At 37.5% G+C, this 14,571-nt stretch overlaps 2 protein-coding genes and 2 non-coding genes across 4 annotated transcripts; all 4 read right to left on the bottom strand.

Moving 5' to 3' along the window:
* Nucleotides 1-5,757: 5,757 nt before the first annotated feature.
* On the bottom strand, nucleotides 5,758-5,864 carry LOC145077576 (small nucleolar RNA R71). Its single transcript, XR_013693317.1, has one exon. It is a non-coding gene; the product is annotated as a small nucleolar RNA R71 (small nucleolar RNA).
* A 3,295-nt stretch (nucleotides 5,865-9,159) lies between these two features.
* LOC145077302 (small nucleolar RNA R71) lies at nucleotides 9,160-9,266 on the bottom strand. The gene has a single exon (XR_013693083.1). It is a non-coding gene; the product is annotated as a small nucleolar RNA R71 (small nucleolar RNA).
* Nucleotides 9,267-11,135: 1,869 nt separating this feature from the next.
* Nucleotides 11,136-12,125, bottom strand: LOC145075460 (uncharacterized). Its single transcript, XM_079021701.1, has 2 exons — nucleotides 11,681-12,125; nucleotides 11,136-11,611 (listed from the first exon to the last, which is right to left on the bottom strand). Exons 1-2 carry the CDS (start codon nucleotides 12,123-12,125, stop codon nucleotides 11,136-11,138), a joined length of 921 nt encoding a protein of 306 aa, XP_078877827.1.
* A 504-nt stretch (nucleotides 12,126-12,629) lies between these two features.
* Nucleotides 12,630-13,861, bottom strand: LOC145075459 (uncharacterized). Its single transcript, XM_079021700.1, has 2 exons — nucleotides 13,423-13,861; nucleotides 12,630-13,334 (listed from the first exon to the last, which is right to left on the bottom strand). The coding sequence occupies exons 1-2, from the start codon at nucleotides 13,726-13,728 to the stop codon at nucleotides 12,630-12,632; spliced, it is 1,011 nt and encodes a 336-aa protein (XP_078877826.1). The 5' UTR covers nucleotides 13,729-13,861.
* Nucleotides 13,862-14,571: the final 710 nt, after the last annotated feature.

Raw genomic sequence — 14,571 nt, 5'->3', positions numbered from 1 at the left:
GATTGCACGAAAACGCATTTGGTAACTCGGTGCTATAAAACGTGCCTTTGTGTATGATTCAACAAGTAGTAGAACAAGCCATATGAGTCGAAGTTTATCCATTCCTTTTACCTTCGGGATAAAAGCGATATCTGTGGGCCCCTCGATGATTTGATGATGACAAATGGAAGTGCTCGGCCGGGCCAGGACTGATTTGATTTGTTCAATTAGTCAGTCGTCATAAATCGGAAATCGGGAAACAACAAATGGACAGAGAGAATGATTATAATCCATGTCTCAGTCCATATGATATCTAGAATGGAGGAATATATGATCCCTTATCTAATGGACAAGTCACTGACAAAGGTCAGAGTTCATCTACAAGGTCAGAGTTCGACAGAAGCTTTTGAGAGCTACGATTGCCAGTTGGTTCCTGAAGTCATACGCAATAATAGTTTTAGACTTATCCAAGTGGGAGACTGTTGGATTAATGTCTAAGTCCATAACTATAATTGGTAAGACTTGACCCGACCCGGCATGGTCCATTTGGGTTGCATACCATCATGCACTTGGATGAGAGAAATAAGACACTTATGGTTATTAATATATTATAAGTTCTAGTATATTAATAATAAGAATAATGAGATTATTTAATTAGTATTGATCAAGAATTAATCTAGGATTAATTAAGTGATCAAAAGAAGACTAATTAAATATATGGGTTGATTGTGTAAATCATCCATACTTGTATAGTGGGCTAATGCTCCATGGATAATCAAGTTGGGCTAAAACCCATAGGATGGTCCATGGATGCTCCATGGTGTATTTGTACCCATGGATCCAAGGAAATGGAAAGTCATGACAATTAGGGTTTACCCTAATTGTAACACTATATAAAGATCTTATTCTTGACAAAATCGGCCACTAGAGATAGTGAAGAAAGGGCTAGCCGATTTTGAAGAGTGTAGAATTCTCTCAAGTCATTCCAAGTGTTTTGATGATTGTGATTCCATTTGAGGTGTCACACTTGGGGCACTAGGCACTCAAGCTTCATGAAGACATTCTACACCAAAGAGGTATGTATTCTATCTTGCTATAGTCATTATTTTGTATGCTAGATTAGGATAATACCTTGGAAGTTCTTATTTGCATGTATAATAGAGAAAACATAGATCCAAGGTATTTAGGGTTGCATGTACACCTAGGAGTGTTAGAATGCTCAAAACCCAACAGCAATAACATATAAAGCACATACTGGGGCCTTGCCCCCTCCATCAGACCGAAGTCCGAAGCTGACTGACTGGGACCCCGTCCCCTACATCGGACCGAAGTCCGAAGCTGACTGTCTGGGACCTTGTCCCCTCCATCGGACCGAAGTCCGAAGCTAACTGACTGGGACCTTGTCCCCTACATCGGACCGAAGTCCGAAGCTAACTGACTGGGACCTTGTCCCCTCCATCGGACCGAAGTCCGAAGCTAACTGGCTGGGACCTTGTCCCCTCCATCGGACCGAAGTCCGAAGCTAACTGAACACAACATATCATAACATATCAACTGGAATAAACTCACATATACTACATACTGCATCGGGCTGTTGCCCGGAACACATAACACATAAATCCTGTCTGAGCCACGAAGGCATCAAGCATACTAACTACTGCATCGGACCGAAGTCCGAAAACTATTGCTAACTGAATGGGCCGGCATTGTGGCCTTAGACCCGTTCCTACTGGAAGGAAACTCACCTCGTGAACTGGCTGCTGTGTGTATGGCTCTGGAAGCTAACTGCTGCTGCTCCGGTATCTCCCCGGCTACAAATCCATAACACACTCAATCAAATACTAATCACTGCACTGAGGTAAAATGACTATTTTACCCTTGGTCAAAGTCAACTCTCCTGATCAAATTCAACTCTCCTGGTCAAAGTCAACCCACAGTTGACCTGACTCGCCGAGTTGGGCCGCCAACTCGCCGAGTCCATATTCTCACTTGTCACCCTATTCGCTGCTACTCGTCGAGTATGGCATCAACTCGACGAGTCCCCCCTCAAACCTAAAACTCAGGCTATCTGCATCCGACTCGCCGAGTCGTATGAACAACTCGACGAGTTGTTCTTCGAGCTAAGAAGATTGCCTTGGACTCGCCGAGTTGTATGAACAACTCGTCGAGTCCTTCCATTACTGAGTCTGACCTCCAACTCGCTGAGTCCACTCTACCACTCACTGATCCCACTCGGCATCACTCAAAAAGGGGAAACTCGGGGACTTGCGGCTCGACTCGCCGAGTCGTTCTTCCGACTCGCCGAGTCGCTTGCATGCAACAACTCCAAACTCGATTCTGCTTGAATCCAGTGTATGCAACTTATAGATCTGGACTCCCTTAATTCGATTAGCACGTAAAGATTCTATCTTTACGTGCCCATATGCATCCATGAAGATAAAATGGCTCAAAAAGCATAATAAAGGCTAGATCTAGAGTTTCCATGCAAAGTATCTTCAAAAAGGCCATAGATCTGGGCTCTACAACTCCTAAAGGAACAGATCTAAGGGTATCTCGACCTATTAAGGCATCCATACAATCATAAGGCTTGAGAAAAGCATCAACCTAGATCTAGAAAAGTTCTAATGGAGGTTTAAAGCATAAAAGGGGAGGAAATCCGAAGAATACCTTAATGAACTCTGATTTGCCCTTGGATCTTTGCTCTACACCTCTTCTCCTTGCTCCTTTCTTCTTCTTCTTCTTCAAGCCTTCAAAAATCCACACAAGAACACTTAAATTACTCAAGGATTGATTAGGGTTTTCTCACAGCTCTCTGAGGGTGAAGGAGGCGAGATTTGGGGCTATAAGGTGGTTTAAATAGTGAGCAACCCGGGGATTTAGGGTTTCTTCCAGGCAGGCAGACTCGCCGAGTCCCGAATATGGACTCGCCGAGTCGCCGACCAACACGTGCTCGAAATCTCGTCCCGAATCGGCGAGTCAGGGTATGAACTCGCCGAGTCCCTCTTGCAAATTTCTAATTAAATACTGTGGAACCATCATACCGGAAACGGGTCGTTACATACCTCGAGTTCACGACGTGAGTTTTAAATTCTCACGACGTGAACGGTAAATTTGAAGAGAATATAAATATCTTTGCCCATTACGATTTGGGAGACTTTTGGCAAAAAGGAAGAGGTTCCAGGAGGCGAATTACAGAAGAAGTAAGTGTTGGATTAATGTCTAAGTCCATAACTATAATTGGCAAGACTTGACCCGACCCGGCATGGTCCATTTGGGTTGCATGGCATCATGCACTTGGATAGACTATAATGAGAGAAATAAGACACTTATGGTTATTAATATATTATAAGTTCTAGTATATTAATAATAAGAATAATGAGATTATTTAATTAGTATTGATCAAGAATTAATCTAGGATTAATTAAGTGATCAAAAGAAGACTAATTAAATATATAGGTTGATTGTGTAAATCATCCATACTTGTATAGTGGGCTAATGCGCCATGGATAATCAAGTTGGGCTAAAACCCATAGGATGGTCCATGGATGCTCCATGGTGTATTTGAACCCATGGATCCAAGGAAATGGAAAGTCATGACAATTAGGGTTTACCCTAATTGTAACACTATATAAAGATCTTATTCTTGACAAAATTGGCAACTAGTATCACACTAGAGAGAGTAAGAAAGGGCTAGCCAATTTCATGAAGTGTAGATTTCTCTCAAGTTATTCCAAGTGTATTTGGTGTTGTGTGATTCCATTTGAGGTGTCACACTTGGGGCACTAGGCACTCAAGCTTCATGAAGACTTTCTACATCAAAGAGGTATGTATTCTATCTTGTTACATTCATTGTTTTGTATGCTAGATTAGGATAATACCTTGGAAGTTCGTATTTGCATGTATAATAGAGAAAACATAGATCCAAGGTATTTAGGGTTGCATGTACACTTAGGAAGTGTTAGAATGCTCAAAACCAACAGTAAGGTCCTGGAAAAGGGTTTTCAACACCAAAAGAGTAAAAGTTCATAATTTGTTTATTTGTTTGATACTTATGGACATGTTTTCTTATGTGAATTGTGTTTATGTGTTAGTTGCTACTATGAGCAGCTGAATCTAGCTACTCTTATCTAGCTAGATGAAGCTTCAAACTTATGAATAACATATTATTTATGGATTTATTTAGTTGGTGAATTGCTTGTGTTTGATTCATTGTTACCAAGCATGCTTATGTTGTTGCTTTAGTTGCTTAAATTCATGTTATGTGTAGCTTAGTGACCATTAATTGCATGAACTTGATAACTTAGTAATTTAGTGAACAATGTATTGCTAGAGCTAGGATCAACCAAAATCTTAGTTAGTAATTAAAGTAGTTAACATTGTTGTGCTAGAGAACATAGATTATGACCATAATTGTGTTTTCATGATAAATCTTACATAGCATATTCATAACATAATTGATTTTGTGTTTAATTGTGCGTGACCATACATAGTTTTATATGAATTAATTAACTATTGGTAAATTTAGACCTAAATTACTAATATAATAATAACCAACTTAATAATCCATAATTATTTGCTAGCCACAAGGACGAAGTGGATTCGAACTAGATAAAAGTGTTTTTAATTATTGATTGAATTTGAGTTAAGTTAGTCTGATATTGCAACATCAGATAAAAACCCTTTTAGCTTGTTAATAATTAGATTAATTTAGTATTAAATAGATTAATTAATAACACCGTTCCCTGTGATCGACGCCCGACTTAGCTAAGGTATACTGTAATCTGACTAGGTACATTGCCTACAAGTGCATAGTTAGTCTAAGTTTGTTAGGTTATAAATATTAAATTTAGTGGGTACTTCCGTGCACATCAAGTTTTTGGTGTCGTTGCCGGGGAACAACTTAGTTAATTATTAGTTTAATTGATCCTTTTTGTAGGATCAAACCTGCAAAAAGTTATTTTTCTGTTTATTTTTATTTTTCTACATTACAAGACTCACGACGTGAGAACTGCAATCCTTAGTTTGTTTATTTCAGTTTGTTTTTCTTAGTTCAGTTTTACGTTTTATTTTTTTCTCATGTCAGGAGTTCATGACCAGAGGTTCTAACACACCTTTGGTACCACCACTTGAAGATCCGGAGTCTACACTTCACAAAAAAAAAAGGATAAGAACGTGAAAGAAGATCAAACACCAAAGAAGACACCTTTGCAAGAATTAAAATCAGTGTTCTTAAAGAAGTCAGGGAAGAAAACGGAGGAGTCAAGTTCATGTTCAAGGAACAAGAGCAAGCTTGAACACTTAGATCAAATACTCGTCCAAGCCGAGTCCGAGTACGATACTGAGCCTGAATTTGAATTACATGTAAGTGAGCCCGAGAACGAGTTGGAGAACGAGATGGAAAACATTGATTAGATGGCCATGGGGGACTACAAGAAGCGCATTCGAGATGATGTGGGGCCAGGTTTAGTACATCCTACGATTCCTGCCAATGCCACATTCGAGTTGAAGGGACATATCCTTGCTGCACTTAAGGATATCCCATTTTACGGGAAGGATCACGAGGATGCTTTCAAACACTTAGACGAGGTGAATGATATTGCGTATTATTTTAATACTCCCAATATCCCAAGGGAGACAGCTTTGCTAAGGATGCTACCAGTCACTTTCAAGGAAGCAGCAAAATACTGGTTGAATGCACTCCCACCTGGTACAATCACTACATGGGCCCAGTTGCGTGAGAGATTTCTAGATCAGTTTTGTCCACCCTCCAAAATCTCTAAACTCAAGAAGGCAATTGTCAACTTTGAGCAAAATCCGGGGGAGTCATTATACGAGGCCTAGGAACGTTACAAGGGGTTGTTAAGGAATTATCCTCAACATGACCTCAATATTCAGCAGGAGATGTCGATATTTTATGATGGGGTGAATGTCATGACTAGACAACTCCTTGATTCGCAAGGACCAGTAATGAAGAAGAACCGAAATCAGGCCAAGGAGTTGATTGAAGAGTTTTCAAGGCACTCTTGTGAGTATCACAACCCAGGGCGTGATGGAATAAAAGGCAGTGGAGGTACACAAACTGAAGAGATGGTTGCTGTGATGGCAATGCTTAGCACTATGGATAGAAGATTGACTCAATTGGACCAATCAATTCATGCAATTCGAGTTGGTTGCGAGAAATGTAGTGGCCCACACTTGACAAAGGATTGCAATATGGATGAATATGGAAACAAGAAAGCCTAAGTATGCTACTCGAGTGGGGACAAGTATGAAGAAGATTGGAGAAAATCAAAGAAGGAGTGGCTGCCTTACAAAGAATACAAGAAGCAAAAAGATGAAAAATTTAGGCAAACTGGTCGGGGTTTTTACCAAAGAGAGCAACCACTAGTTGAGAAGAAATCAGAATTAGAGACCATGTTGATGAAATTCATGGAAGCTTCAGAAAAAAGACATGATGCTACTGACACTGCAATGGAAGAACAAAGAAGTATAATGAAGAATCATCATGCAATGATGATAGATCAGCAAGCATTAATAAAGAATCAGCAAGCCTCCATCAATAACCTTGAAGTACATCTTGGTTAACTTACCACTTTGGTTAATGAGAAGATGTTCCCGAAAAATCCTGAAAACAAAACCCAATCTCATGTGATGGCCATAGATATTGAAGAAGAGGCATTTTCTGAGTTCCTAGAAGCCTTAGAAGTGGAGTCACAACAGCCCGATCCAAAGCCAAAGAAGCCAAAGCTCAAAATTGAAGAAGCTGTTGGAACACCCAGTTTGCGTCGTGAGCCTGCTATGCTCACGTCGTGGGCTCAGTTTGAAAAGAAGAATTATGTGTTTGTTCCAACTTATGAACCACATTTGTCGTCCCCGTCTAGAGTTAATCTCAGTCCACTGGAGAGAGAACATCTGGAGTTTATCAAGCAATTGAAGGGTATTCCTATCAATACTCCTTTTATTGATTCACTTGCAAAAATTCCAGAATACGCTAAGTTCTTACAAGATTTATTAGACACTCGTCAGCAATTAAAGGAGAATTCTAAGGTGATCCTAGGTGAGCAAAGCTCAAAAGCTGTGTTGGGAGAAATACCTAAGAAGATGGGGGATCCTGGACGACTCACTCTCCCATGTGAGTTCGGGAATAATATGAATGTTTATGCTTTAGCCGATTCTGGGGCTAGCATAAATTTGATGCCATACTCGTTTTATCAAAAATTAAATATTCAGAAGTTGAAGGCTACAAAGATGACTATTCACATGGCGAACCGTTCAGTAACACAACCTTCGGGGCATTATGGAAGATATTTTAGTAAAAATTGGGAAATTCGTTTTTCCAATAGACTTTGTGGTATTAGATATGAAAGAAGATCTCAATGTTCCAATTATTCTTGGTCGCCCGCTACTAAACACTGCTGGAGCTCTTGTTGATATTCGGGAGTCTAAGCTCACCTTGAGGGTTGGTGATGAAAAGGAAATTTTTGGGATAGAAGATGGCTTTCAAGGGAATCATGCTCAAGAAGAGGTTTTCAACATTGATGAAGACAATGAACTTGAAGAATTAGAGAAGCTCATGGAAGAAGAAATCAAAACAATTCAACAAGTTAAAAGAACAAAACCAAGAGCATCTGTTCTGTTTTTAGTTGAATTCATTGCCTACACGAGTCCAACTTCTTGGGTGAGCAAGGAAGATGATGAGATGATGAGTGATGAAGAGGAGGTTACTTCGAAAGTAACAATTCCAGTGGTGAAAGAAGAGAAGGATGCTATGGAGAGTAAGGTAGAGACTAAAGGGACCAAACGCAAGCTTGATGGAGACGAGGTCAAAGCTAAAAAGGAAAATTCGAAAAAGGCGTACAAAAGACGAGTTCAAGATTACAAGAGGCGTTTTAAGGAGCAAAAGATCTTGGTGGTGGACTCTTCTGACGAGTCGACGTAGGAGGCACGGAGTCCGGCTCAAGACTCCTAAAAAAGAAGCGTTTCTCGGGAGGCAACCCGAGTTTGGTTTGCGTTTTTTTTCTTTTTATTTTTTTGCATTTTAGTCTTAGAAACATAGATCATATCATCCAACTCGCTTTAGTCATAATTAAACACTGAGTGTGGGGTCCCTAAAAATGAAGTGGTAATAATTAAGACTTTAGCTAATAGACAAACTTGAATTAATAAAAAATTTGTCATACAGAATTCACGACGTGAATCATTATGATTCACGACGTGAGTTCTGAATAAACCAGACAACATATCATTGATACATATCAGCCCATTTTCTATTTAAACTAATTGGCCCAATACTAATCCATTTTTGATGAGGAATGCATGGCCCAACATTAAGCCCAGACAGGACTCACGACGTGAATCCTTAAGGATTCACGACGTAAATAGTAAACTACTCGGGACCACAGATTAAAGGATAAAGAATCAGTTTGACCCCCTTTGTTTATTCCTCACGAAGTGAAACAAGAAATCTGGTCCCCCCTTGCTCCGATTTTGGCTGACAAACACTCCAATTTCATTTTTGCTTACCTACTACTTCAATCTAAGGTAATGATTATTAATTATTAAGTTTAATTCTTCTGTAATAGTTGAACTTAGGGTTAGGTTCTATTAGTTAGATGAAATGTCGAAATTATTCCTTAAAAATCCCGTAATAGCCTTGGAATGTTGATGATTTGTAGTTGGGATTAGTATAGGAGTAAACCCCATTAACATTGTGACCTGATTTGCGTCCTGATCTTAGCGATTCTGTTTGTTGCGTTACGAACTCACGACGTGAATCCTAAAGGATTCACGATGTGAATACTGGGACTTGACAATTTCAGTTCTTTTAATTTCTAATTTGTTGGGTTGTTTCTTTTGGGATATGTTTGTTGTTTGTTTTTTGCAGAAATGGCTCCCAGAAGAGAGATTCCAACTGGAGTAGCGGGTTTACATACATTTTACAACTTTCCAACAACTACGCCCCAGGATATATATACGCGATGGAACAATCGGTTGGGATGGCTTTACAACCGGTAGTTTGCTATTGTCCCCACTATTCAGTGGGTACGGTTGAGGGAGGTTGGGCTGGTGGATCGGATGTCCCAATACTGGTTGAATGCACTCCCACCTGGTACAATCACTACATGGGCCCAGTTGCGTGAGAGATTTCTAGATCAGTTTTGTCCACCCTCCAAAATCTCTAAACTCAAGAAGGCAATTGTCAACTTTGAGCAAAATCCGGGGGAGTCATTATACGAGGCCTAGGAACGTTACAAGGGGTTGTTAAGGAATTATCCTCAACATAACCTCAATATTCAGCAGGAGATGTCGATATTCTATGATGGGGTGAATGTCATGACTAGACAACTCCTTGATTCGCAAGGACCAGTAACGAAGAAGAACCGAAATCAGGCCAAGGAGTTGATTGAAGAGTTTTCAAGGCACTCTCGTGAGTATCACAACCCAGGGCGTGTCACGATGATTTTTATTATGATGTTTGATGAATTATGATTTCATTAAATGATTTTAAAACAAAATTTTTGGACATTATTTTTGGGATGTTTCAGTGGTGGTGGGACTTATCAGGTTTGTTTTGTCCGGATGTGCCCAAGGCGTGTCACGATGCTCACTACGGCATGGCGACGGGTTTCTTCCCGGCTATTTTGCCAGGATTTTGCCACAGTGTGGTGGCATGTCTACCACGACGTGGTAGCGGATTTTGATTGAGACTGAGATGAGTGGCCACGACGTGGAGGTCAGCTGGAGTTGACTATGACTGTTGACTTTGACAATTGACTTTTTGACCGGTTTGACTTGTGGTCAAACTTGGGTAGCATTGAGTATTTGACTAAGGACTAGTCTAGGTTTGGCTTTAAGTAGCTTGGATTGGTTGTTTTGTTCCTGAGGTAGCTGTTGAGCTTCTGTTGAGTAGTTCAGACGAGTCTTCTCACTATATTGTAGGATGGCAGATGGTCCGAGTGACTCTTGCATGTATGTTGGGTGAGACCCTTTATGTATGGTAGGCAAGACCTGTTATTGTGTTGGGCGAGGCCCGTATGGTATGTTGTATATTGGGGAACGTTATATATATATATATATATATATATATATATATATATATATATATTTTGAAACACACACGTATTTTATATGTATTTATATATTTTATACCTTAAAACGATTTTGAATTTCTTTTTTCATTTAAAAGTTTTATACATATATTTAATAATACATATAAATGCGTTTAAATGAAAAGAGAAATTTTTAAAAAGTTTTTATGCATGTATTTAATAATACATATGAAAAATGTATTTATACATGTTTCAGACTGTTTTTGGCACGCCACAGCTAGCTTATTTTCGAGTTTTTTTAAGTTGTCATGTTTGGCAAGCCAAAAAGTAGTTTAGAAGCTAGCTTTTTAAAAAGCTATTTAGGTGGTGTTTGTTTTGGAAGTGGTCAAATGTCTTTTGTCTTTTTCCATGTCTGCGGAAGAAGACGCGGACTAAAAGTCTTTTTTTATGTATTCATACAAAAAGTCTTAATGCAAAAAGATTGTTTGTTTTTTAATTAGAATGAACTAAAACTTAAGAGATCTTGTAAAAAAGGAGATTAATTAACCATATTTTTTCTCATATTAAAATACGAATAATTCACGTTGGTTTTTAATAAATTGACAAAACCTATCCATTTAATAATATTTACGAACAATTTAATAGATTTATAGTATTTTGTAAGAAAATATTAGATAATATAAAAAAGCAACGTAAAAATACACATTAGGTTTTTTCTTAATAAGAATTGTATACTTACACGTTGCCACCCAATTTGCATTAATTTTCATTGTTCAAAAACAAAACCAATCTTTGAAATTAATGTTGAAACAAACAAAGCTCAAATGCTAAAAACTCAGCATCTCATACATTACTAATATATTAAAATTTATATTTGACTTAAACTTTGCCAATATTTGACTCAAACTTTGCCAATAAAAATTTCATACAGTTTCAAACATATTATATTTTTTAAAACATTAGATAAACTATATATATTTCGACTCAAACCGGAAGGCCGCTTACTTATTAAAGTTGATGTTTTTAAAAACATAAAGGATTGTTTTGATGATTGTCTTACAATATTAAAACTAAATTCACAAAACTAACATATTTTTATGAAATCATTCATTCTACACGCATTAACTGGTCAGCAATTTGATCTCGTAGATGAACCATATATTCCCGGTCTCTTGCACTTCCGTGTGGTTGTACCTCATCCACGTCATCCTCCTCCTCATCATCATCATCTTGTACATTGTTGCTTTGAAGTGATATATCGACTTGATTATATTGAGAAAAATACTCATCACTTAATCCCTCTTTTATTATATAATTATGAAGCGCAAAACATGCAATGACGATGTTTCTTTGTGTAACCAATGGAAATGGAGCGATTCTCTTCAATATAGGGAAACGTGCTTTCAAGAGACCAAAAGCACGTTCAACGACATTTCGAAGTTTTGCATGTGAGTGATTAAATTTTTCTTTGTTGGTTAATGCACGTCTTCGATGAAAATCTCCAAGCCAATACCGCACATTACGATAAGGAGCCATAAATCCTCGAGTGTGTGTATACGCAGCATCACAAAGGTAATACTTATCTGTAAATATAAGGAAATAATTAATTTTAAAAAAAAAGTAGAAATATTAAATTGAAAATGTAAACAAACCTGGTGGTGGAAATGGAAATGGTGCATCTCGATCTGTTAAAGCTTCAGATAATATTCTTGAATCATGTGCTGTCCCTTCCCATCCAGCCACGACAAATGTAAAAATCATATTGAAGTCGCATATTGCCAATACATTTTGATAGCAGTCGCCTTTTCCCCTTCCTCTATACAAATGTTGTTTTTCGAGAGGGACAATAGCATGTACCAAAGTTCCATCAAGCGCACCAACCGCTCCTCTGAAAATCCTTTGTAACCTCCTATTATGTCCCGGGATGTTTGGATTTGGATTGAAGGAAGTTGGTACTATTATATCTTTTGCAAACACCATCATTTTATCCAATACTTCATAAAAATACTTATGAATCGTTTGTTTTGAGTGTTGAAATCTACGTTTGATGATTACATAACGTTGATTGTGACCAATCATCATCAAAAACATCGCCATTTTCTCTTCAACCGATATATGTTTACTATCCTTTAACCAACTTTTTACTCTAAAATGTGTGCAAAGCCGAACATAAGAATCACGTGACATACGTAAGAGTTCAATGCATTGATTATTAGTTCCTTGTAATAACTCTAATGTGAATTGATGCCCAGAAGTTTTTGAGGTATTATCTCGCATTCTTTTCAAACCTCTTCTCCAAAAAAAGCGAAGATACAAATACATAACAATTAGGAGGCGCAACTTTTTATCGTAATCCATTGTGAACCTGTTAAACCATCAACACTTGTTAAACCCTAATATGCTAAATCAAAAAACATAAACATTTGTATCATATTCAAAGCATACATTTTGTTTCAAATAAGTATATAATCCCAATACTAGCAATATTTGTGTCAAATAAGTACACAATCATTCAAATGATAGCAAAAAAACATAATGTCAAACATAAGTTCAAGAAACACATAATTGTTCAAAATGAAAGAAAAAACATAAGCATAAAGACTACTTAAACATCCCTAATGTGGTGCCAGTCATCTTTATCCACCCTTTTAAGACCCCAGGTATCGGTGGCAATGTCATCCATGCCTCTCTCATATTCATGGACATTCCAAAAAGGTGAAAGGCTGCCAAAAATATAGGATCCATTAGGTCTAATTCAACTAGCTTCAACCTCTCATAACACTCTTCTACTGTTGGTCCTTCCTTTCTATTCACCATATGTTGCAGAGCTTTTTGCATATCAAGACTCAAATCATCAAGACTAACAGAGGTTTTAGAGGCTTTATCCATATCGGTCCTATCGGTCCTATCAGTAGAAGCATCACTGGTTTTAGCCCTTTTATCGGGCCTCTCAGTAGAAGCATTAGTGGTTTTACTCCTTTTATCAGGCCTCTCAGTAGAAGCATCAGTGGTTTTACTCCTTTTATCAGGCCTCTCAGTAGAACCACCATGAGCTTTATCACTAGGAGCTCGAGCACTAGTGTCATTGGAAGCGTCATCATCATCATCATCTTCTAGGCCATTAAAAGGGTTGTCATCAATCAGAAGTCTTTGGACACGATGAGAAGAAGATGATGTATCTGCGGGTGTAGTTTGAGTAGAGGTCCATTTGATGCTACCGCTGGCACTACTTCCATCAAACAAAGATGCACAAAGGTTGGGATAAGGCAATGGGTGTGTCCTCAATGATCCTGCCTTTGGATGACCCTAAACCAGGATTAATAGTAATTATAAGTATTTTGACATCATTATTAAAATTGACATAAACTAAAAAAATTAAATTATATAGACACACCTTCTTGAATTCTTCCCATTCTGTGTTCACCAAGGCAAATGAATTTGTTTGAGCATTGTATAAATTCCCTGACTTGTTTCTCAAATATTTCCACCCTACGTATTTAGCTTTTAGATTATCAAAAGCATTTTTCAATTGTTTTTGTGAAGTATCCATGTCAAACTTTTCTTTTAGAGCTTTCCCTAACGTAACCCAAGACTCCTTGTGCATGCTACCTCCTTTTCTACCAATTTTGTTGACCTCTTCGATACACGTATCTAATAAACATTTTACTTGCTCGTTCGACCATTGTAGTTTGTCTCCCATTTAGACAAGCTATATATAATAACTTTATAAATTAAGTCCATGAAAGAACCGACTTAAAAAACTAAAAATAAAAAACTTCATGATTGATATCTATGGATTACAACACAAACAACATAAAATAGAAACATTCGATTCAAATGAATCTAAAGTTGATGACAAATAACATGATGTTGATCAAGAAATAAAATTAAATCAAAGCACTACACTAGAAGCATGTAACAAAATCAACAACATTGACAATGCATGCTTTGATGACATCAAAAATACTCATTTTCAAGCATAGAGTACAACATTCTAATGCAGTCAAGTCTCATTGTTATGAGAATTGATGTTATTCTGATCAGAACATCATTCATATACTAAAAGGTACTCTACTTATGTCAAATATGTATACTAATTTTCAATCTTAAAAATATATGGTCTACCTATGAAATTCAACACCAAGTTCATATCCCTCCTATTATTGCAATCAGAAATCAAATGGGTTTTCAGAGTTTCTCAAAATTCGTAACAAGTAATCCTATATTGATTTTGAGATTGAGTTTAAAACATAAAGGAAGGAAAATTGCTAGGTTTCCAAGTTTAATGTATTAATTTGGATGCGAGTGTCAGAAACAATAAGAATTATAAAGCAATGACCAAGTAAAAAATGACTAGAGAATTTGGATTTATTTACTCATTGTTGTAAATAGTTTTGACATAGACTTGTACGAGATGTATCAATCTAGATTCTGAGGCAGAGAATCATAGAACTATTATTTGATGATGTGAAATCAGGTAAGACGTAAGATACCAAGATCCCACAATAAGGTTCCTGTTAAAATGTTATACTTTTTCGAAATT

The sequence above is a fragment of the Lactuca serriola genome, chromosome 9 (assembly GCF_051521515.1).
Source record: "Lactuca serriola cultivar US96UC23 chromosome 9, Lser_US96UC23_V15, whole genome shotgun sequence".
NCBI lineage: Eukaryota > Viridiplantae > Streptophyta > Magnoliopsida > Asterales > Asteraceae > Lactuca > Lactuca serriola.
Note: the sequence above shows the minus strand (reverse complement) of the source record. Positions and strands in the feature narration are given on the sequence as shown.